This window comes from Schizophyllum commune (genome assembly GCF_000143185.2).
Source record: "Schizophyllum commune H4-8 unplaced genomic scaffold SCHCOscaffold_13, whole genome shotgun sequence".
Taxonomy (NCBI): Eukaryota; Fungi; Basidiomycota; class Agaricomycetes; order Agaricales; family Schizophyllaceae; genus Schizophyllum; species Schizophyllum commune.
The window spans coordinates 322974-345426 of record NW_026089550.1 but is presented as its reverse complement, the minus strand read 5'-3'; the positions used below and the strand labels follow the sequence as shown (position 1 = coordinate 345426).

The 22453-nt window shown below is 58.3% G+C and overlaps 5 protein-coding genes across 5 annotated transcripts; 3 read left to right on the top strand and 2 right to left on the bottom strand.

Annotated features, from left to right (window-relative positions):
- Nucleotides 1-1916: 1916 nt before the first annotated feature.
- SCHCODRAFT_02641534 (uncharacterized protein) lies at nucleotides 1917-4510 on the top strand. The gene is made up of 2 exons (XM_003026835.2): nucleotides 1917-2916; nucleotides 3101-4510. Exons 1-2 carry the CDS (start codon nucleotides 2200-2202, stop codon nucleotides 4190-4192), a joined length of 1809 nt encoding a protein of 602 aa, XP_003026881.2. The 5' UTR covers nucleotides 1917-2199; the 3' UTR covers nucleotides 4193-4510.
- Nucleotides 4511-7714: 3204 nt separating this feature from the next.
- SCHCODRAFT_02641528 (alcohol oxidase) lies at nucleotides 7715-10678 on the top strand. Its single transcript, XM_003026836.3, has 10 exons — nucleotides 7715-8192; nucleotides 8245-8428; nucleotides 8483-8630; nucleotides 8687-8911; nucleotides 8968-9072; nucleotides 9122-9608; nucleotides 9663-9702; nucleotides 9753-9813; nucleotides 9866-9987; nucleotides 10061-10678. Exons 1-10 carry the CDS (start codon nucleotides 8054-8056, stop codon nucleotides 10356-10358), a joined length of 1809 nt encoding a protein of 602 aa, XP_003026882.1. The 5' UTR covers nucleotides 7715-8053; the 3' UTR covers nucleotides 10359-10678.
- An 8-nt stretch (nucleotides 10679-10686) lies between these two features.
- SCHCODRAFT_02641520 (NAD(P)-binding protein) lies at nucleotides 10687-12369 on the bottom strand. Its single transcript, XM_003026933.3, has 10 exons — nucleotides 12125-12369; nucleotides 11746-12072; nucleotides 11644-11689; nucleotides 11450-11593; nucleotides 11327-11392; nucleotides 11225-11272; nucleotides 11148-11168; nucleotides 11057-11100; nucleotides 10898-11002; nucleotides 10687-10845 (listed from the first exon to the last, which is right to left on the bottom strand). Exons 2-10 carry the CDS (start codon nucleotides 12004-12006, stop codon nucleotides 10813-10815), a joined length of 768 nt encoding a protein of 255 aa, XP_003026979.1. The 5' UTR covers nucleotides 12007-12072; nucleotides 12125-12369; the 3' UTR covers nucleotides 10687-10812.
- Nucleotides 12370-12892: 523 nt separating this feature from the next.
- Nucleotides 12893-14497, top strand: SCHCODRAFT_02591495 (uncharacterized protein; the record flags this gene model as incomplete). Its single annotated transcript, XM_003026837.2, has 1 exon — nucleotides 12893-14497. The coding sequence occupies one exon, from the start codon at nucleotides 12893-12895 to the stop codon at nucleotides 14495-14497; it is 1605 nt and encodes a 534-aa protein (XP_003026883.1).
- Nucleotides 14378-21232, bottom strand: SCHCODRAFT_02641517 (uncharacterized protein). The gene is made up of 22 exons (XM_050346210.1): nucleotides 21040-21232; nucleotides 20904-20992; nucleotides 20711-20858; nucleotides 19666-20367; nucleotides 19329-19618; nucleotides 19088-19233; nucleotides 18732-19037; nucleotides 18555-18682; nucleotides 17764-18499; nucleotides 17694-17714; nucleotides 17551-17643; nucleotides 17412-17503; nucleotides 17226-17355; nucleotides 17054-17176; nucleotides 16650-17007; nucleotides 16420-16595; nucleotides 16206-16367; nucleotides 15912-16155; nucleotides 15514-15858; nucleotides 15377-15465; nucleotides 15117-15326; nucleotides 14378-15066 (listed from the first exon to the last, which is right to left on the bottom strand). Exons 1-22 carry the CDS (start codon nucleotides 21136-21138, stop codon nucleotides 14786-14788), a joined length of 4968 nt encoding a protein of 1655 aa, XP_050197590.1. The 5' UTR covers nucleotides 21139-21232; the 3' UTR covers nucleotides 14378-14785.
- Between the last annotated feature and the right edge of the window lie 1221 nt (nucleotides 21233-22453).

The window sequence follows — 22453 nt, the reverse complement described above, 5'->3', positions numbered from 1 at the left end:
GCTGACTCCGCCTACGTACGGACTGATGTGAACATTCCTCGGGAAGGAATGGACGCGATGGATTTTACGAGGTCTCGACATCTCGACAAGAGCGCGTATTCCTCCTCGCTCGGCGGAGGCCTGGCGTCCACCTCATGTACCTACGTGCGTGCGCCAGGACTAGGACTGTGATACGGGCTCGTAAGTTTCTGCGCGTGCCAGGCCCATGGTCCGTGAGCAAAATTCGAGTGCATACTGTACGAGAAGGTACAGTGATCACTCGCCGTCCACTGATCATGCCCCCGCCCACGTTCTACTTGATCAACTCGCCTTCCATTGACATCAGCTCACTCGCGTTCCAGTGCTATCAGCTCACTCGCGTTCCAATGCTATCAGCTCGCCCTTCTAATCGGCCTCCTAGCCCAATTCGCCGGTCTGTCTAGTCTCGTAAACCATCGTCTGTTGGCCGAGGATCAGCCCGCGCCTCGAGGTTCTCGTACGCAAGTCTACCACGCCGAAAGGGACACGTACACCCTGAAGTGGACGCGTACATCCTGAAGTGGACAAGAGGACGACTACGGACCTTGGATTTGGTAAGTACGCCCCGAGTACGTGTTAGACATGGGGTAAAGTGACCCTCCGTACATGGGGCAAACTGTCCCTTTATACGCCGGCATCATGCCTTTTGTACGGGGTGAGCACGACTCAGGTGGCACAAGGGCAGTCGACAACGCATGCATGATGATTTCAGGCCGATCCTGAGAATTGTTGTATACACGTCTGACGCTTTTCACCATTCTACGACGCCCTCGTGACGACTTACGGCGATCAACGAGGACTGGCGAAGGTCAGAAGGGCCACCTTTTTGGGGCGCTCGGGCTTCTAGCACTCCTTCCCCAGAGGTGAGTACAACTGTCCAGAAGGCCGAAGTCCGTCGAGCATCGAAGGATGACCGTAAGCGCCGGCGAGCGCGGCAGCTAGCGAGAGCACGCGCCACGCCCCGGACGTTGCTCGGACGAAGTCTATTCCACGTTCGGGCGTCGCGTTCAGGCAGGGCCTTCCCCGAGATCAGGAAATTCCTTCCCTGAGATCGGGAAATCCTCCAGCTTGTCCCGAGAAGGACAGGGAGGGATAGTCCTTCTCAGGGAGGATAGTCCTTCTCGAGGAGGCATGGTGACATTTCGGCAGCGAGGACCAGTGCTGGTGGCGAAGACGTATGGTGGCGGCGCGTTTGCTGGACGGTGGCGGGGCGCAACTGTCTGAAGGGAATTCATTTATTATTTCTGCGGCTTCCAACAAGTATCAGCGCTATGTTCAGAGATTGTTCACCGGTGCGCCTTCGTCTGCTGTCTGGATTACAGGACACGTCCAGTGCGCTGGTCAGGTGAAGGCTCATACGGCACCGCGCGACGTGCGACTAAGCCACGAGGCGCGCAGACGGTACCGCGGCTCTTGGTGTGGCCCCCATCTCGAGATTTCATGAATGCGAAGTGCGTGGTGGTTCTAGCCAGCTGCCAAAGCTTACGGGCTCCTAACCGGATTCAAAGCGTCTGGCAAGGCACCTGGCTGAATGAGAGTCGCGCGAGCGCGCTCGAAATCGGCAGACGCTGTCTGTGAATACGTACCGCGCATGTCAGACCGAGTCGACTTGCCAAGGACTGGGTGGGTGGGGTGCGTGTGGTGGGTGCAGTGCTGACCGTCGCTCATTCCTCGCGCATAACGCGGTGGTGGGCGACTTACGAAGCTTTCGAGGGAGAGGGATGTCCCTCGTCGTCGAAAATGGGGCGCGGGGATACAGTATACGCCATGGTTGGGGCTGGGAGCTGCCGTCATTTTACCGGATGGGGCAAGTGGGGCGTGGGAAAAGGTGACAGGAGGGTGGCCGTTGCAGGCTGCCTTGTGACGTCGGGCGAACCCCGATTTAGCAGCGACTGTCTTGGCTGGAGAGGCCCCCGGAGTGCAGTATTTTCTCTGTTGCTGCGCTTGGAAATCCCCCAAATTCCCTCTAATGACCTTGGATGTGGCCTTTGACCTGGCGGACATGGAGACAGGCGCGGCGCGGAGACAAATTCGGGCGCAAAAGCAAGCGAGCGCGGCGCTCCTATAATAAGCTGATCGACGGCGCGCGCGATCTCATCTGCCTGCTCAGATCGGATGCCCTCCAGCCGTTCGCCTTTTTGAGACGCGCCCCGCCGCCACCACCCTTTGTCCCAACCCACCATGATGTCCTTCCACGACCCGTACCAGCACCCCGCCCCCTCGTCCTCCGCCGCCGCCTGGCGCGCCTTCCCCTACGACGACCACGCATCTCTCGACCACCCCTCCCTCGACCACCACCCCCATCCCCTCGACCACCGGACCCTCGTCCTCCCCCAGGTCCCGCACATCCCCCGCCAGCCGGCCGGGTTCGCCGACGACCACCATCCTCAGCACGACAACCCCCAGCTCCGCGGCGACTTCTACTACGACGGCGAGTACGCGTATCAGCCCCAGCAGCGCCACACGCAGCACTCGCTCTTCGCCGCGCCTGCGCACTTTGACGCGCTGCACATGGGCCACGCGCAGCCACAGGGCTGGGCGCCGGGGCCGGAGCAGTCGTTCCGGGCCTCTGAACAGTCATTCCGTGCTTCTGAGCAAAGGCTTCGCCCCTCTGAGCACTTCCGCCCCTCTGATCACCCGTTCCCCACCGCCTTCCCCCCCTTCGACGGCTTCCCCGCGGGCTCCTCGCACCCCCCGCCGCGCCTCGAGCCCCCCTCGCTGCACCCGACGTCGCGCACGCTGGGGGGATCGTCCAGCCTCTCCCTAGGGGGATCGTCCAGCCTCACCCTAGGGGGTCCGCTAGACGGCCCCGGGGGTGGCATCTTCTACCGATCGCCCGAGCACCCGCGCCTGCGCACCGCGCAGGCGTGCGAGAAGTGTAGAGTGAGGAAAGCAAAGGTGAGTCGAGAGCGACCATTCATCCATCTCTCGTTCCTTTCCCCTTTCTCCATTACCTCCCTTCTCCATCACCTATTCCTCCTCCCCTTTCTTCACTCACCTCCCTGCCATCCATCCCCCCTCGTCCTCTCTTGCATCACTCATCTTCCAATCATCACCGACCTTATGCTCATCCCCCTCCCAGTGTTCCGGCGACCACCCGTCCTGCAAGCGTTGCCAGGCGCGCGGCCTCGCGTGCGAGTACGCGAAGGAGGGCCGCACGCGCGGGCCGAACAAGACGAAGAAGCAGCAGGCGGCGGAGGCGGCGCGGGCGGCGTCGACGACGTCGAATAGTCAGTCGACGACGTCGAATAGTCAGTCGAGGGCGTCGAACAGCCAGCCGAGGGCGTCCTCGACCTCGTCGGAAGGAAAGGGCGCGGCGAATGCTCACCAGCCCGAGTCCCATGCCGACATGTCGCGCGCGGCGTCGACGAAGCCGCCAACGCCGCCCGACATGGTCTCGCACCTGCAGAAGGAGGTGAACAAGCGGATGTCGCTTCCGACCCTGCCCAGGCCGCATCGGTTATCCCTCTCTATGGGCGAACATCGTGGGGGCTCGCGCCCGCGGCCGCCCGATCTGCGATTGGAGACGCAGTCGTTGCTGTATCGGTTGGAGAGCGAGGGGCACCACTCTGCGGTGGCTGGCCACCATTCCGCCATCGATGGAGTCGGACGTCATCACGACGGCTTGCAGCACACCGCGCGACATGGCGAGACCAACGGACGTTATCACGACGACCACACCCCCCGCCGCCACGGGCACAGCCTGAGCGCGGACGCGGTGAGCCCGGGGCTGACGCCGCGGTATCCGAGTTTGGGCCAGGGAGGGGTGAGCGCGCAGATGGGGTCGTCGGCGTCGATGTCGATGTCGGGGATGGGCTCGGCGCTGACATCCGCGAGACAGAGCCGGGAGGGATCGTATGATGGAAGCCAGGGCGCATATAACGAAGGAGGAAGGGCCTCCTTCGACGACGGCACCCGAGGCTTTGACGACGGCACCCGAGGCTTTGACGACGGCTCGTACGATGGGAGCAGCTGCTCGTCCGAAGGAAGAGGGATGTATGCATCCGCGCCCGACGCTGAGATGTATGCGTCCGCGCCGGAGGCCTTTTCGCACGAGGGTAGCGCGACGTACTCGCACGAGGGGAGCGCGACGTACTCGCACGAGGGCAGCGCGACGTACTCGCACGAGGGCAGCGCGACGTACTCGCGCGGCGGCAGCGGGACAAGCTCGTAGTACGTCATTGGTCATGTATGCGCGGCGACGACGAGGAAGACTAATTATTTGCTTGCTTGCTGCTCTCCTCATCGCCCTCGACGATTGTTCCTCCCATCATCATCACTTCCTCCTCTCTACCCGTACTCTCCCCCTCGCATCATCATCATCTCCCCCTCGCCCGATCACCTCCCCAATCGCCTCGCCCTCTCACTCCTCCGAAAACTACAAAAACAACCACCTCCCCTCCCACCAGCTCGTCCTCCCTGCGCTCACCAATCGACTCGCCGGGCGCACTGGGCCACCCGGCGCTGGCGTCGGGGATGGTCTCGCCCGCAGGTCTCTCCATTGGGAGCCATGGCATGCTTTCGCCTGGCGGCCACCCACTCCTCTCCCCAGGCGGTCATCCCATGCTTTCGCCTGGCGGCCACCCACTCCTCTCCCCAGGCGGTCATCCCATGCTTTCGCCTGGCGGCCACCCACTCCTCTCCCCAGGCGGTCATCCCATGCTTTCGCCTGGCGGTCACCCACTTCTTTCTCCCGGCGGCCACCAAATGCTTGGCTACTCCGACGATGGAGGCGCATATACGGACCCGATGGCCTACGCTGGTGGTCAGCTCCCCTGGACGACCCTCAACGCCCCGCAGCCACACACGGCGGAGGCGTTCGCCTTCGCTGGCACGGGCAAGGGAAGCGAGTATATGCGTAACGATCACAACATGAATCTCGACGCGCACGACGGCGCTCAGGGAGACGAATATATGCGCGGCGCCGAGGACATGCACCCCGACGCGCAGGACATGCACCCCGGCGCTCAGGCCATGCAGAACGACGCGCCAGACGCCCACGCCACGCCCGGCGTGCCCGGCGATGCGCAGTACGCCTTCGGCCGAGGGAGCGACGGCGGGAGCAGTTTGTAGGCCGACCACCCGACTGCGCGACAGGCCGATTGCAGCGCGATCGCAAATAAGCCACCGCGCGTGGAATTTGCGTCCGTGTTTGGGTCCGCGCGCGACACCGTGGACAGCGAGGCGAGTGGCAGCAGATAATACGCGCGAGACACCGACAGCGCTGACAACGAGGCGAGACGTCTATGTCTCGACGTGTCTTGCCGCCCAACGTCCTCGATCGCGTCGACGCGTCCTGTTGTCTTGCATACTGGTGCTCTCGTTTGGTCCCATTCGTACCCTTTCCTTCGCGCAGGAATTTCGCCGGACTTGTCTGTGCAGTTGTCCGTCCTTTCTGCGCAGTAGTCCGTTCTCCTTCATGCGCAGTGGTCCGCCCTTTTGCGCATAGACTCGCCGTCGTGCAGCAACACGGCACTCAACCCTCTCGTCGTCATCGCTATCGTCGTCTTCTTGATTTTTATCCTATACTCACTCCGTCGCGTCGCTGGTCGCTTAATATCTTTGTCCGCTGTCCCCTACCCCCGCCTTCGCAGTCCTTACTTCCCCTGCCTCCGTAGCCCTCAATTACCCTGTACTCAACGTACTCGTCCTCGCCACCGTACTCATCCTCGCCACCGTACTCCTCCTCGCTACCGTACTCCTCCTCGCTACCTCTATCTCTCATCCTTCGATCCTGCTATCGCCCCGCAAAAGACACACACCGACCCCCCAAGCAATGGACCTTGTTGTATCACATACCTTCTCATATATCCATAGCTCAGTTCTCCCCTATATAGCTCTACTTTCAGTTCTCCCCTCTATAGCTCTACCGCTCCTCCCGACCCTCTACTCTACATATACTTCTACTACCCTACTATTCTTTCTCCTACTTTCCGTTTAGCGTATCCCAGAGTTGACCGCCGTCTCGTCGTCCCAATTCGCTCACCCGCCTAGAATGTGCAGCACATACACGCCATGCTTGTTGTAGCATAACCCCCACGCATCCGTCCGTACGCTCTGTCAGTGTTTTGCTTTACTTCTCAGCTTCTTTTTCCCTCCAGTGCCTCACGTTGTGACCTCCAGTGCCGCACGGTGCTTCCTCCAGTGCCTCACGTTGTTTCCCCCACTGCCTCCTCGCTCCAATACCACCTTGGTTTGCCTTCTGGGAATTGCTTGCCCGGCTGTGCGTCCTCGAAGTTCAGGTCAAGTTTCCCCTCGGTTCACTCAATTCGCTTGCTTGCTCCTCAATCCGCTCGCTTTCCCCTCAATTCGCTCGCTTTCTCCTCGATTCACTCGCTTTCTCTAGCTCCTCAATCCACTCGCTTTCTCTTCGATCACCATGCACATGTCCCCCTTAATTATGCGCAGTCGCACCCTCCAGTTTTTCTCAGTCGCACTCTCTCTTTTTTTCAGGGACAAGGGGAGTGCAGTCGCACCCTTCACCACCCTCCAGGGACGAAGGGAGCGCGCCGCGAGGAGGGTGTCACCTGGGTGGCGCGGGCGCGCGGTCGAAGTGATAACAATCACTGGCGCAGGATTGATGACGACGTCGAACTTCGATGATTTTCCGTCTAGTCTGAGTCGACAGCACTGCATCAAGCGTCAAGCGTCAAGCTTCAAGCTTCGAGCATCAAGCTTCAAAGTTCACCACTCTGGCGAGCAGACGATGCACCTTCACAGTTCTGGTCACTGTGCGAGGGATGTCTTTCAGAACCGCGTGAGGGAAAGGGCTCGGCGACGCCGGTGTCAAACATAGGGTCCGAATTGAACTTTGTCAAAAAACCGTTGTCCGTTTCGGACATAAGCAAGACTCGGTCGACGTCGCCAGCAAAGTATGCACACGCATGGCGAGGGATATGCAAGAAGAGTATTCCAGCGTTCCGTTGCCCGAAAACGTACTGGGTTAACGAAAAGAAAGGGCAATCTAGCCAAAGAGGCAAGCGGGCGACGACAAAATATCGCGAGGATGAGTTGCGCCCAAGAGGTTTGGTTGCGCCTCAAAAGGCTGTTCGGTGACTCCAACGTTCTTCAGGGGCAGAGCCATTGACGTAGACTGTCCCTGGACAATGAACTCCGTTGTCATCGACAATGAACTCCATTGTCATCGTCCGAGACTCCGCGCGCTGTCGGCCCAAAAGAGCTGGCGCGCGAGCCTGGAAAATCGTGGAAGACTTCGGTTGCTTCGATTGCCGATGTCGAGGGTGGCGAAGCCTCGAGAGGGAGAGTAGGAGAGTCATCGACCACGGAGGGGATGAATCAGCGCCCGGAGGGAATGGAAGGTGCGTAAGGCAACGGATGGGAAGTGCGTAAGCCGACGGATGAGGCGCGTAAGGCCACGGTATCAAGACTGGCCGATGCAGTGCAGCGCTAACTGCTAAATTGCTTTTCAGGGCAGCTACAATGTGGTTCAGGGCTCCTCGTGAAGGAGAGACGGAGATGGGTACACAAATTCTAGCCTTCCCCTGATATGATGGAGGATTCTAGCTCTTTGACTGGTGGTTGAACTAGGTTGAACTTCGGTAATCGCGACCTGATAAGGACTGATTGTCCCACGCCTCACGTGCAGATATCCGCGTGCCTCCACGTGCGTTACACGCGACGGACCTCGGCACATCCCAATCCGTGTCGCAGCTTGTCCCGAACTCGAACTGTGGCAATGCAATGACCGTCCCAATCACACCTTTACCACACACCGGCGCGGAAAGTCATACGAAATCATGCTGCCAGTGGCGCGCTACGTCGCCCGCATTTCAGACCAGCCCCCGAGACCCGACCGGGCAGCCATCTCCCGCCGCGAACGGCGGGGACCACAGCCCGACCGTCGGGGGCATCAAGTGCATGCTGCGTGAAACACTCGGCCTGGAGCCACGGCGACGGGGCACTGATTGTGTCATATAACGGCGGGGGCGCGCGCTGAATGGAGCCATCCCCCTCCCCCCGCATCTTCTTACTTTACCCCCTCATCGTACTTCCTTTCAGCGACCGGACGAGAACGATGCTCAGGTTCTTGTCGCTCGCTCTCGCGGCGGCGTCCTACGCGCGCGCGACGCCTCTCACCCGGCGCGCGTCCGGCGTCACAAACTCGGCAGACGGCGCGGATGGCCAGGAGTTTGACTACATCGTGGTTGGCGGTGGTGCGTGTATCGTCCCCTTCCATCGTAGAACGCGCGATCTGACGCACCGCAGGCCTCGCAGGCATGGTCGTCGCCGCGCGCCTTGCTGAGGACCCCAGTATCACGGTGCTCACGATCGAAGCCGGCGCGGACAACCGCGACGACCCGCGCGTGTACGACATCTACAACTACGGGCAGGCGGCGGGGACCGAGCTTGACTGGGCGTGGCAGGCCGATCAGGGTCGCACGATCGTTGGGTGCGTGGCGTGATAGACGCGTTGAACAGCCTCATTGAGATACATGCTTCTCAGCGGCAAGACGCTCGGTGGCTCCTCGTCGATCAACGGAGGGCACTGGACGCGTGGGATGCAGTCGCAGTACGAGAAGACCTTCGGATTGCTCAACGACGCGCAGGATAAGGGATGGACCTGGGATGGCATCTTCGAGTACATGAAGAAGGTGCGTGGGCAACTTACTGGCCCATGATCGACTTCGCTAAAGCGCGTTTGCTATAGGCGGAGACTTGGTCTGCACCCAATGATCAACAGAAAGCGAAGGGGGCGCAGTCCGTGGTCGAGTATCACGGCACCCAGGGGCCGGTTCAGGCCACGTTTCCCGATGGCATGTACGGCGGCCCTCAACAGGGCGCGTTCATTGACACGATCACCAACGTCTCGGGCATCCCGCACCTTGCGGACATCAACGGCGGCGACTCGCTAGGCGTTGCGTATACCCCGCAGGTGTGTCGCCAGTTAAGGTTCCCTTCATATTACCATCTGCTTATTACCGCCTATAGATGATGAACTGGCACGACAACGACTACCGCTCCTCGTCTCCTCAAGCCTACCTTACACCCGTGGAGGACGCGCGCACGAACTGGCTGACGCTTACCGAGCATACTGTACGTCCCCATCTTCCATCCCCACTACCTCTTTCCAACGCAAACCCAGGCCACCAAAATCACCTGGTCCAGCACCGACGCCCCCGCCACCGCCTCCGGCGTCGAGTTCGCCCCCACGAGCGGCGGCGACACCCGCTACACCGCGACCGCCAAGCGCGAGGTCATCGTCGCCGGCGGCGCCATCCAGTCCCCCGCCCTCCTCCAGCTCTCCGGCGTCGGCGACGCGTCCCACCTCTCCGCCCTCGGCATCGACTCCGTCGTCGACCTGCCCACTGTGGGCAAGAACCTGCAAGAACAGACGATGAACTCGCTCGGCGCGCACGGGAACGGGTTCGACAAGGGCGGGAGGGGCCCGTCGGGGTGTATCGCGTATGTGGACGCGAGCGGGCTGTGGGGTGGGGACGCGGAGGCGAAGAAGCAGAAGATCCAGGACTCGGTTGCGGGGTATGCGCAGAGTCTGGCGGGCTCGGCGCTGTCGGAGGATGCGCTGAAGGAGATCTTTGGTGTTCAGGCGGATCTGATCGTTAATGACAAGGGTGTGTGGGACGGTCGGGTTGGTTAACCTGATGGTGACTAACGGGCCTTCTCAGCCCCCCTCGTCGAGCTCTTCTTCGACTCTGGCTACCCTGAGTATGTTGTTGTTCTTGCTCCTGTGTTGGAAGCATGCTCACTCCCTTCAGCGACCTCGGTATCGACATGTGGCAGCTCCTCCCCTTCAGCCGTGGCACTGTCCTCATCGACGTACGTCTTTCCTGTTCCTCGCACATCGTGACCTTACCTGACATTTCTCCAGTCCGCCGACCCCTTCCAAAAGCCCACTATCAACGTCAACTACTTCGCCGCCGACTTCGACCTCGACGTCCAGGTCGCCGGCGCGAAGCTATCCCGCACGGTGCTCAACACTTCTCCATTGGCGTGCGTATCTATTGTGACTCGATACTTACTCAGCGATACCCTGATTTGCTTCGTGACACTAAGACTCCTGCAGCGACCTCTCCGTCGGCGAGACCATCCCCGGTGACGAGGTCGCCGACGACGCCTCGGACGACGACTGGGCATCGTGGGTCAAGAACGGCTTCTCCTCCGTGCACCACCCGATCGCGACGTGCGCGATGATGAAGAGGGAGCTGGGTGGTGTCGTCGACTCCGACCTCAAGGTGTACGACACCGCGAACGTGCGTGTCGTCGATGCGTCCGTGCTCGCGCTCCAGGTCAGCGCGCACTTGTCCGCGACGCTGTACGGGATCGCGGAGAAGGCGGCCGACATCATTAAGGCGGCGCAATAAGCGCTAGTTCCCTCCAGACTCTGGCAGCCCATGTGTACGATGCGACGCTCTACGCTTGAGGTCTCTGATCACCCTACGCTTGTGGTCTCTGACACCGCCATGTAACTGACGCGCATGATGCCTCTTTACCTATCACCACAGACGATGCCTGCGACAGGCGTCCTATCGTTTACTGACCCGCCCTCGTTTGATTGCTTATCTATTTACTGACTTGGATATCTATATGGATCGCGAATCCGGACTGTACATACTAGTACCTTTCATGCTCATGCTCAATCTAATCCTCTGACTGATGTACAAACAATTGGGCGGTGATCTTCGAGGAAAAGTCAGGTATGGGATTCGTGAACGATACAGACCCATGAGCGACTCAAAAGATACAGTTTACAAGACGAGTACAGATACACGGGTAGTATGTTGGGGCAGGCTCAAATATCAACGTTCCACCCATCTACTAGTCCATAGCAGCTCCTCCGTCGACGGAGATCTAGTGCGCAGTTAAAGACTGTCTTCAATTAGAGCGCTTGCACCCAACACACCGTCTGACCCGTAATGAAGCTGGCATCCTTGCTAGCGAGGAAGGAAACGACCGCGGCGACGTCTTCAGGGACGCCGTATCGTCCCATGGGGAAGGCTTTCGCCCACTGCGAATTGGTGAGTCGTAAGATGAACAGAGCAGAGTTGGGCTCAACACGTACGCCTTCGAGCGTGTTCCCCGCCGTCGCCATGCCCTCTTGGATTGCTAAGAGCGATGAGAAGATGGAGCTGAGTGGGTAGCTATACACGCACCCATTGAGGTTTCGGTCAGACCTGGGAAGGATAAGTGAGCAGTTCCCAGCGTGATCAGTAGGATTATAGGATCATACCAGGAGCATATGCATTGACGGTAATCCCATGGGATCCCAGGGCTTGAGCTGAAAGAAGTGAGTCAATCAAGGAGCCTGAAGAAGACGCTCGTCAGAGCTCACCGGCGCACTGCGTGAGACCTCGAATGGCAAACTTGGAGGCCCCGTAAGAGTTTAGCCATGGAGCGGCTGAATGGAAGGGATTAGTCTCGCAGTCCGTCTGGAAGGCGTCGAACGGGAACTCACGTCTCTTCCCGACGTACGAGGAGGCACCGATAATGCGCCCCTCGTGATGACCCTCGGCGATCATCCTGCGACCTGCGTGCTGATAGCATAGGAAGACACTGCTGGTGTTGACCGTCAAGACACGATTGAAGCTATCGAGAGATTCTGGGAATGCGTTGATCAGTACAAGCTGAAAAGACGGCGTAGAAACCTACCTTCGAGAAAGGGTGCTGGCGCCAGGATGCCGGCGTTCGCGACCATCTGCAAGTAATTTGGCATCAATCCGAGTTTTGGTAGTAGCTTGCGAAAATGCATACCACGTGAAGTCCGCCCAGCGCGTCAGCAGCTCCGTCGACCGTACTTTGGACATCGCTTTCCCTAGACATATCTCCAGCGAAGACGGCTGCGCGCACACCGTTCTTCTCGGCGAGATCCGCGACATCTTCAAGGCTTTGACGCTTGGAGGGAAGGTCGTTCAAGCCCACATGATGGCCGTCCTTTGCCAGGCGCAGAGCGATAGCTCTCCCAAGACCTTGAGCCGCGCCAGTAACTAAAGCAACGCGGCGAGCGGCAGACATCACGCTGTGGGGTTGGGCTGGCCTACTCCAGTCGTTGGCTTTTATGCCCGGCGGTTGGAGCTGTGGCTGAAGGCATGTTTATCCTAGGAATCCTCTTAGAAGCATGAAAGAGACATACGAGATGGAAGTAGACGGCGATCTCCCGGGCCTTCGATTGGTCCGCGAAGCATTGAGCGGTGCGCCAACAGGTCAGTCAATTGATGACCGCGATAGGCTTGAGGGGTCTATAGTTTGCGGAAGTACTTCTCAGATAGAGACAGAGATCCGCGTGAGTAATCGAAGTCGCTGGGGCAGTAGAGAGGAAGTGATCGAAGTGGTCATGAGTGGCTTTGGGCTGGGAAGCCGCATTGCAGAGCGACACATGTAATGCCCGGGTTCTGCGAGCAGCGGTGCTATTTGGTAGCGGGACCTTGCACCGGGGAGGCGATAGTCTCTCTTCAATTCATGACGGTTGGTGCGAAGCCGGGGCGGTGTGTCCGCGTTCGCACGCCTTGCGACCTCGTGGTGAACACGTTCAAATCCTCATCTGACTTTTCAAACTTCGGTGTGCGCACTGAGGATTATCAGTGAGATTCTTTCAAAGGTGTAAAGCCTGTATATCAATCACATCCATTGCTTGAGATCTGCAAGGTGTCCGTGGGTTACTGCTTTGGCCGTGGGTCCGAATGAGGGAGCCTGCGCCATCTCCTCTTATAAGATCAAGGACAGCATATTATGAATCTCCACCTCCGAAGGGCTTGTATACCGAGGGAAACCTTAAGAGTAAGTAGCTGGCAACTCACGAAGTTCAACTTGTCATGTGACTGACACATGGTCGCCTGCCTAATAACCATCACGATCGACGCCGCAAAAGGCTTTTCTCTCCTTGTCCTCCACCATCATCATCATGAACTCCTCCACCGCCGTCCTTTGCCTTGATTGCTCTAGAGATCTTCCCGTCGGGCAGCGCTTCGATCAAGAAGTTCTGAACGTCCTCCGGGGCACCGGCCCACCGATGAACGTCGAACAGGAAATACTCAACGCCACACGCGCTAGAACCCGCCTTCGCGTCGAGCTCGCGCGGGCAGTGAGCCTTCAGCGTGAGCTGCAATGCGAGATTGCAGCTACCGAGACCTATATGGCGCGCCTTCGTTCGGTCAACACTCCGTTTAATCGACTTCCGCTCGAGCTCCTCGATGTCATCTTCGCCCACGTCGTCAACAGGGAGGCCGATAAATGTACCTTCTCTTACTCTCTCGAGAACGCCACATCCACGCCGACGACGCTCTCCCACGTCTGCTCGCGCTGGAGGCAGCGCGTGATGTCTAGCAGCGAGCTCTGGACATCTATCTGCATCACTGAGAAGCCTTCTGCTGTAACGCCAGCTGGTTATTGGGAGCGTATAGGTCAGGCTGTGCTGCACCATCTCATAATGTCTTCGACATCCTTGCTCAAATTGCGGATCGGACGCGGCGTCAGCTCTCAGCGTATCCTTCGTCCGCTCTTCACCCAAGCCCATCGCTGGCAGGAGTGCTTAACGGACAATGAAGCAATTACCTCTTGGATGGCCCTGATAACACACGTCGATCACATCAAGCTGGGACAGTTGCGCTTGCTCAAGCTGCCGACTGTCGAAACGTGGACACCACAAATGCGACTGGACAGACTGCGCGCCCTCGAAGGGTGTATCGATCCCAAGGCTGACTTCTACCTCAATTGGGGCCAACTTACATCCCTGATACTTTCAGAAGAAGTCACCCCGCAAGCTGTGCATGTGATCCTTCAGAATTGCCACATATTGCGAAGACTTGAAGTTTGCGTCAGCCACCGACCAGATGCCGCGGTCGACGCCAGCATCTCGTATCCCGATGTGCATCACGCCTGCCTACGCAGACTCTTCGTCGTTAGCACAGGCGCTATGTCTGGGGAAACCACCATATTTGCGCGCCTCACTGCCCCCGCGCTTGCATCCATCACATTTCAAGGATATTCCGCCGCTCAAGCATGGGAGTGGGATGCAAAGCAAACGGTTGCATTGATTGCTTGCGTGCGACGCTCAAAAGCGCGCGTTCAGCAGTTGGATCTCTCGTTCATGCGCATGGAAGCCGCGGACCTCGAGCGTGTGCTGGACGGTCTGCCTCAACTGGAGAAGCTCGTGGCTGTCGACAATGCGCCTTGGGTTCCCCTCTCGCGCTACCTGGTGACTACACTGCAACCACAAGGTCCAAACGCCGTCTTGCGTGTACCGCACCTAGCCGAGCTGGGTATTTTCGGGCTAACAGAGCTTGGAGAAGAGATGCGTCAGGACCTATACGAAGTCATCAAGCAGCGCACTATCCGCCGCGGTGGTGCCCTGACTATGCTGAGACTGGCAGACACTGAGCGTGCGGCCTCCGAAGCGCAGAAATTCTTCACGCAGGTAGGGGAGCTTGTTCCTGTCTACATTGATAGTATTTCTTCGAGCATGACTATCGTATATACGTCGGCCACAACGTTGTTCCCTGCTTTGTGAACTTTCGCTATATTTATTGTACGCAACGTCCCTCTTTCAAACCTCAGAGCATAGAGTATACTCGAAACCGCTTCGATGCGCCCCGTCCAGCGAAAGTTCAGAAACTACGGAATTGTCATAATTACGCTGCGTGTTGTACACAACCGATGGTAATACAGGAGGCGTTATAGTATGTAGACCAAGCACATAAGTACGTTCATATAAGCTCATAGACAGAGGTCGTGAACAGAAATAGATGAGTAGAAAGACCGTAGAGAAAACATCAAGACATAAAAAGCACATCCATATTCACGCGAGCGCCAGCAGTTGGATCCTGTCCTCCCTCACCGCGTACAATAGGATATACGCGTAGCCCTCCTCTTTCCTCTTGGCCGCCGCCTCGCGGACTTGTTGGGCATAGGCGGAGTGCTGCGTCGGGAAGAGCGACATGATGCCACGCCAGGCTTCTTCGTCCGTGATCCACTGCGACGATCTCACCATGGCGTCGAACACGGCAGCAGGGAGGTCGACGGCAAGCGTGGGCATACCAGTCTGGGCGGACGTCTTCACCTTCATGCCCGTCTCGAATGCTACGGGCCGAGGTGAGTATGAACTCTTCAGCTTTGACGGAAAGCCTAACCTCGATCGGTAAAGAGCTGCTTCACATGCTTGCGCTGCTTCTTGGTGTCGACAGGAAGAAGTAGCTGCAGGTCCTGCTGGGTCGAAGGTTCCTTCGCCACGGCGGGCAGCTGCGTATCCGAGAGCACCGGTGTGCCGGACGTTGCGAGATCCACGCGCTTCTGCTCTGCGATCTGCTGCTGAAGCCAAGGGACAAGCTCGGAACGCGAGACTGCACGTTGGTCAGCAATAGCGCAAAGAAGAGACCGACGAGCAACGCACGTTCATACTCGGTGCCCCTCAGCAAACTCTTGACCTTCAGGACTAGCTGATCTCGCTTCCCTCCTCGAGGGCGAGGGTACACCGTGAATCTACCGTCGCGTCAGTGCTACGTCCATCGTCGAGAGCGCCAGACTCACAAAATACCCTCCCGCGCGCACACGTCGAACGCACTCTCGTACTCGTACGTCGGCAACCCCGCATCATACATGAGATCGGCACTGATGTTGTTGTTCCAGAGGTCAGCGACGATGTCAAGCCGATCTTGTAGGTATCCCGGATGGAATGATACGACGTAGACGTCGCAGCGCCGAGGACTCCAGAAACCGAACGATCGTTGTTCTTTGACGAGGGTCTTAACGGACGAGATCTGGTAGTCGACGAGGGCCGTGGTGATACGGTCGACGAAGACTTGCATCCCGTACGCGCATAACGGCTCGGACTCCACATTCGGAGGGGTGAACTGCGAGATGAGGTGGTCGTATCTGTTGCACGGATGGTCAGAATATGCACAAGGACTTCGAAGGGGCGAACATACCTGCCCGCCATAGCAAGCACATCCTGGCGCTTGTTCCGACGGACGACCTGGATGACGACGCCACCCTCAAACGTTCGCGCGAACTGATTTAGCATGAGAGGACGGAAGAGGATGGGCCTCTTGATACCGGTTGCCGCTGCGAACTGCAGGGTGTTCTTGACCTCGTCGAGGGCAGAGCGGATCGAGCCAAGCAAGAACGGCGATGTCTTCTCCAACTTTGATATCCATTCGTCGATATCCGCCTCTATCGGCCTGGTCAGCAACTTCGACAGGACTCATTCACGAAGGACGTACCAGGGTCGACAAGAAGGTCAAGCTCTTGGATGACGGAGCTGCTGATGCCCTTCTTCGCCAACGCTGACCGCTTTTGCGGGGTCGACGAACGATGCTGCAGGAGAATGTCGCGTACCGAGGCGCGCAACTCCTGCGGCACGCGGTCGAACGCACAATCGATGACTACGAAGAAACGGTGAGCAAAGGTTCCACAGCACGAAGCGACACCACTGACTCTCCGAGTGCGTAATGTGAATCTCGTATGCTTGGGAGACGTTCGGGAAGCTGTCCAGAATACTTGAAGCGACCGAGAGCATCTCGACGCCAGCTGCGACAGGACCCAAGCTAAGATCCTTGGAAATGATGTCGAACACCGCCGCCTTAGAGTACTTAGGATGGCCGGCAATACCACTATACGAAGGCAATCAGTCCCATGCACAAGTAGCTGAAGGCGAGAAAGCTTACTTCGACTTGTAGATGTCGCCAATATGGTAGCGCTTGATCCGGTTTGAACTCTTCCTAGCCGCAAGCCGCGCGAAGGGAACGAGAAGGTCGGCGGGCAGCATCACAACATCACCGAAGCGGTCCAGAAACGTTGCATGACTATCGTCCGCGCTCGTCTCCGTCATCAGTAGAGGCGGCTCCGTGTCGATGGCGCCATGGAGGCGGAAGACGGCGGATAGGCGCTCCTCCGCGATGTAGTTGAGGGCCGCGTGATCGGGGGTTGCGACATCTGCATCGTAGAGGTAGGCGCGTGCTGGACGTGGCGGCTGGTTGAATAGGGAAGACAGTACAGCAGAGCGATGAAGCGAGTCCGGTTTGGCTGGGGAAGATTAGGCAAAAGAAAGGGTAGTCGTGGGTTGACATACCCATCATCTCAAGCGCATCTTTCAGATACTCCTCTTCTACCCGCGGAGGTAGCAACTTGCTCTGCGACAGCTCGACGGCGTCCGGTCTGTCGTCGGGGTCATGTTGCAGCAGCCAAGTGATGACTGCACATCCAGTCAGCCAGAGCACCACGCTGAAGGAGAGCACACCTACTTTGTCGTTGTCTTTCTCGCCTGACATCCCAGTCTTCGGGGAAGACTATCTCCGGTCTACGCAGATTGCTGATGGTCGCAATACGCTCCGAGTCGGTGCTGAAGCGGAAGTTCATCTCGAAGAAGACGATCTGTTGAGGGTGTTAGCACACAACATCACGAATCATCGTCATCAAGAAGAACATACACCCAAGCTATACATGTCCGCCTTGCTGTGATTTCGCGAGCCCCTGCGCTTCGACGATACCTCGGGCGCGATGTAAAGGTACGTGCCGACGTCTGCGGCTCGAGTCAGACACGATACATCCTGAATGGCGGTCACTTACTGAAGGTAACCTCGTCCGTCAAGCGCAGAGCCGGCGATACGTCAGACGGATCCACAGCCGCGAGACTAGATGTCGCAAGCCCAAAGTCGCCGACTATAGACCCCGTCAGATCCCAATCGATCTATCCTCGTCGAAACACGTGCCTTTACAGTTGCCCTGCGCGTCTGGAAGAGGTTTCAGGGACATGCGAGCTTCCTAGGGTTTCGAACATACCAATGAAGATATTCTGCGGCTTAATGTCGCGATGCAGGATCCCTTCTTTCCTCATTTCCACCAGCGCACTCAGTAGCTGCGAGAACAAGCGCCACGACTCCTGCTCGGTGATACCCTCCTGGATGAGCTCCTTCAACGTCTGCCGCTCGACGAACTCCATCTGGATATACAGCGTTCGCGGTGGAAGCGACGAGACCTCCTCCGATACCTGACTCTGCGGTCGCACGAACAGCCCATCCCCATCGCTACCGTTCCGGCGGACTGCTCTGGGGTTATCATCGTTTCCGAGCTCGTCGCTTCCACCTTCAGAGTCGCTGCTGCCCTCGCCCTCCTGCCCTTCTCCAGACTTCTCGAAGAAGATGCCCTCGAAGGTCTCCGAGCGTGACTTCGTCCGGTCGAGGGCGTTCATATCGACGCTGATCGGCGCGCTGTTTGTGCGGGATCGCGAGCGCGTATGGCTCCCATCGTGTGTGAGGTCGTCGTCCCCGCCTCGGGTGAAGCCCGTCCCGCTTTCTTCGTCATCCGAGGCCACGGTGCTCGGCGCGTCGTCGAACATCTCGACCCATGTCCCGTAGTAGCGTACGATGAACTGGCTCTTGAGCACGCTTAACGCGTTGACCTCGCGGAAGATGCGCTTGTCGTCTTGCGCCGCCTTCAACCTGATCTTCTTCACCGCGTACACCTTCTGGTCGACCTTGTTGCGAGCCTTGACAACAGAACCAAAGCCTCCACGACCCTAAACAACAAGCGTCAGCGGATGCCGCGCCGCCTTACAGCATACTGATTCTCACCAGTATCTCCAATTCTATCCAATCTTCCTTCCAACGACTCGACTGCTGTACCCGCGGCACCGGCGCGTGGAAGTAACCGCTCTCGGGGGAACCACTGATCATCGCATGCGTCCCCGGAGTGCGTTGGTCTATACATTGAGTCAGCCACCTCTCATGTATCGCGTCTGCAAAACTCACCACTCCAGTTCATCAACCCATTGCGATCAATGCCTGTGCTCAACGGCGTAGACCCATTCGGTTGCGATGGCCAGAGTTCGTTGGGTGTCCAGCCTTGCGTGCCGTTTGCTTTGTAGATAGGATGGCCATTGGGCGTGCCATTCTCGCTATGATACCCGTTCTGACCGTCGCCGCGCGAGCGCGGGGGAATGGGCACGGCCTTCGAGCTGGATGCGAGCTCGGCTAGGAGGGAGATGCAGGTGACGCTCTTCTTGTGCTGGCTGGTCATACAGCTCGCAATATGGCGGGCCGCGGGCGGAAGGAACGCTGGAGGATATTCATGAATAAAGTCCGGCAAATTAAGGAAGGACACGTACGCGAATGCACCGCGCTGCGGATGTCCTCGAACTTCTGCATGACATCGAGCCCGAGCAGCATCTGCAGAAACACGATGCCGACAGCATGTATGTCTCGTCTGGCGGTGTAAACCAGCGCCGACTCGTTCTTCACATCCTTCGATAGCCTGACGTCGACGACAGCAGATACGAAAGGTCAGATGAGACGAAGATCAAAGAAGCCTGGTCAGTGTTGGGTCAACAGCACTGCGAAGGTACGCACCATCCTTCCGGAAGTTCGTTCACTGCGTCTTCGGCGTCGTCGAGTGAGTCGCCGTCCAAGTTCACCGTGTCGGACGTGTTCGGAGGCAGGCCCCACGGGTTGGAGCGGTAGAGGTCGCGCAGCTTGGTATGGAACCCGACTCGGCCAATGCGAACGAGCTTTGCGTTGGTCGGGTGTCCAGACGCAGGGTCACGAGGGGCGAGATATATGCAGTGAGGATCGATACCACGATGAACGAGACCTTGGAGATGAATGGCGTTCAGCCCCGAGAGGATCTGCCCCAGATAGTCCTGCGGACGTATGAGAGGGAGAACATGGCTACGGAGGTATGACTCACAATGGCGCGATCGTCCCTCAGGGCGGCGCAGTCCTGCAGCACGTCTTGCAACGCGACGGCGGGGGCTTGCTCTGCAAGGATGACGAGGCGGGGAGGGGCATTCGAGTTGGGTAAATGGAGCTTGACTGCGAGGAGCGACAGCACGTTCGCATGTCGGATCTGGGTCAAGCGGGACCCCTCAGCGGCGAGCTGCTTGAGCTTCTTGCGCCCCTGCGTGCTCGAGTAGTACGGCCCGTCGAAGGTCGCCTCGAAGAGCTCCAGAGGCGGCACAGGCTCGCCCTCCTCGACCGGATCCGCCATGTACACCATCCCCAGCCGTCCCGCGGCGCGTGGGTGGAAGATGCGCACCGTATCGAAGCGACGGCCAGCGAAGTTGATGGGCGCAGGGAACGTCTCCGTCGGGATCTCGCTCGTCGCCGCGGAGGGGACCTCTGTCGCCTCCGAGCCCGCGCGCCGCCGGGAGCGGAAAACGAGCTCGGTCTCGCGCGCCTGCGCCTGCTGCTCGGCCTGGATCTGTGTCTGCAGCTGCCAGCGGCGGATCGCCTCCGCTTCGTGCGCGGCCTCGCGCTCGGCGTCCTCGCGCCGCTTGCGCTCGCGCTCCTCTTCCTCCGCGCGCTTGCTCATCTGCACCGCGAGCGAGCCGGAGATCTCCTTCGGTGGGACGACGTGCGCGGCGAGCCACTCTTGGCAGAAGCTGACGATCTGGAGACGTGAGTCAGTAGGGAGTTCGAGTCATGTAGCTACGGTCAACTGTGCGCGTCCTCTCTGAGAATGATCGCTGATACGAGCGCCCGGCCCTTCCGCCACAGCGCGACCACACGATATGGCAGAGTGTTATCAGGCCCTCTCTCGAAGAAGGTCCACGGAGATAGAGCTGCCCAGATAGAAGCCTATGCCAGTGTACTTGTTCGGCGAGGGGACCTTCTGACGCCCGTTCCCGTCGAGTCGTCGCGTCGAAGCGATAGGGGAGTGATCATATTGGCGACAATGTGGAAGGGAAGGGCGCACAGTTGTGATGGCCGTAGCTGAAGTCGGTGCAACGCACCTGGAAGACCATCTCCGTGCCCTTGTTAGCTTGCGCCTCCGCGTGCAGCACACGATTGAGCTTTGTGTACTGCTCGTCTGATATGCCCCTCATGGGCCTCTCGATCGTGAAGATGGGGCATGCTAGGGTCGGATACGTTTTCGGAAACCTGTATGCGGTCAGAACGGTTCACGAAAGACGGCACACGACGCACTTGACATGAAGGTGGAAGAATATCTTGTCGGCATGATTGGGGTCGGGGTGGCGTACACGGATAGAGAATTCTCGGAGTTTGACAGCGCCCTACACTTCATTAGTATACAGCTAGCATCCCCTCGCGCGCTACGCACTTTCCAGACGTTCACGGGTGAGGTTTCGATAAAGTCGTCCCCGTATATGGATTTAAGCGCTGTGAATTCGTTCTGCTGGGCTTCGTCCGCAGGTTCCATTGGAATCTACGAGGACAGTGAACTCGACTAGCGAGCTCAAGCCGACATTATGGACGCCAAGAATATGGGGGATGGGTTGACAGTTCGTGGTGGCAGAAGACAAGCTACGAATTCCGGTTTATTTGAATTTCTCTAGGCGCCCAGCCCACGTGCGCGATTAAGCACATGCTTACTTCTAGCGCAGGGCCTCGAAGGCTATAATTCAGCGAAAGGGGTAAGCCGAGCTTTCTGCGCCCATGGGAGAACGGGAATGCATTAGACAGATGCTAACTAGCGACTTGGTGAAGACTATCGAGGGGGAAGAGCTGCTAGAGTTCGCCTGAATGGGCGTAATTGCCTTGCCCGCCTACACGTGCATGCAAGAAGGACCACAACTCGAGGCTGTAGAGGACGCGCGTACTCCCTGGCATACGCATATGCACTCCAAAGAGACGACGAGCCAATCGGAAGGGCGCGCGGTTGCCGCCTGCAGGTCCGCACGCACTTCCGTTGGAAAATGGGGCCTTTCAAACAAGTCGTGGCCGTCAACCAACAAGTCGTGGCTATCGACAAGGTGCAGAAACGTGGCCCTGACGGAGCAGCTTTGAGGCACTGAAGGTACTGCCACGTACATACTCGCGGAACGGCTTTGACCACGCAATGGGGTTTACGCGTCAAAGGTCTCGGATGGCGCTGCGAGAGTGGAAGCTCAGTGTACAAAGGCGGCGGAGAGGCGGTGTCCGAGTCCAGTAAACGAGCCAAGGGCGGATCTGTTAAGGCAATCAGTTGTGCGTACGGAACGAATCTTGGTGGACTAGGGAAGGATCAGCGCAGAGACCAAAGACTGACCGTTCAACGGGGCTACATGGGTCCCATATCGATACACATGTATCCTAAACAGGCTCGCTTTAATGGGATCAAAGAGCGTGCAAACGACGCACTTCTCTGGAAGAAGGCATGATTTGCACTTCTCTGGAAGAAGGCATGATTTACACAGTTCCTTCGAACGATGGGCATACCTTCCGCTGAGACCGACGTCGTTACGCGCGGGATCGCGTAGGCCAATCCTCGGACGACGCGCTGCGTCTACTCATGCATTCCATGTTGATTCCGCATTCAGCTCTCGTTAGCGTAGTCGGTGGTCATGAGGGCGCGAGAGTGCATAGAAACTTGCCAGCTCAACTGAGATGCGGATTAGGGATCCCATAGCGTTTGTCGCTATCTTATATATGTTTGGCTAGAGCGTACAAGTCCGGTGAGAGACATACAAGGAAGGATCTGCTTTGTCCCTCTCATCCGGAGTGCTTGGCGATTACCATACGTCGAGACCATCCCC

What these genes read in the sequence shown, in the direction of transcription:
- SCHCODRAFT_02641534 (XM_003026835.2), top strand. Translation starts at nt 2,200, where the DNA reads ATGATGTCCTTCCACGACCCGTACCAGCACCCCGCCCCCTCGTCCTCC. An exon ending in GTAGAGTGAGGAAAGCAAAG is followed by an intron (nt 2,917 to 3,100) that starts GTGAGTCGAGAG and finishes TCCCCCTCCCAG; the next exon opens with TGTTCCGGCGACCACCCGTC.
- SCHCODRAFT_02641528 (XM_003026836.3), top strand. Translation starts at nt 8,054, where the DNA reads ATGCTCAGGTTCTTGTCGCTCGCTCTCGCGGCGGCGTCCTACGCGCGC. An exon ending in TGACGCTTACCGAGCATACT is followed by an intron (nt 9,073 to 9,121) that starts GTACGTCCCCAT and finishes ACGCAAACCCAG; the next exon opens with GCCACCAAAATCACCTGGTC. An exon ending in TCTGATCGTTAATGACAAGG is followed by an intron (nt 9,609 to 9,662) that starts GTGTGTGGGACG and finishes GGGCCTTCTCAG; the next exon opens with CCCCCCTCGTCGAGCTCTTC.
- SCHCODRAFT_02641520 (XM_003026933.3), bottom strand. Translation starts at nt 12,006, where the DNA reads ATGTCTGCCGCTCGCCGCGTTGCTTTAGTTACTGGCGCGGCTCAAGGT. An exon ending in CTCGTACGTCGGGAAGAGAC is followed by an intron (nt 11,393 to 11,449) that starts GTGAGTTCCCGT and finishes CCTTCCATTCAG; the next exon opens with CCGCTCCATGGCTAAACTCT. An exon ending in GCTTCATTACGGGTCAGACG is followed by an intron (nt 10,846 to 10,897) that starts GTGTGTTGGGTG and finishes ACTGCGCACTAG; the next exon opens with ATCTCCGTCGACGGAGGAGC.
- SCHCODRAFT_02641517 (XM_050346210.1), bottom strand. Translation starts at nt 21,138, where the DNA reads ATGGAACCTGCGGACGAAGCCCAGCAGAACGAATTCACAGCGCTTAAA. An exon ending in AGATGCGCTTGAGATGATGG is followed by an intron (nt 17,008 to 17,053) that starts GTATGTCAACCC and finishes AATCTTCCCCAG; the next exon opens with CCAAACCGGACTCGCTTCAT. An exon ending in GTGCTTGCTATGGCGGGCAG is followed by an intron (nt 15,859 to 15,911) that starts GTATGTTCGCCC and finishes TCCGTGCAACAG; the next exon opens with ATACGACCACCTCATCTCGC.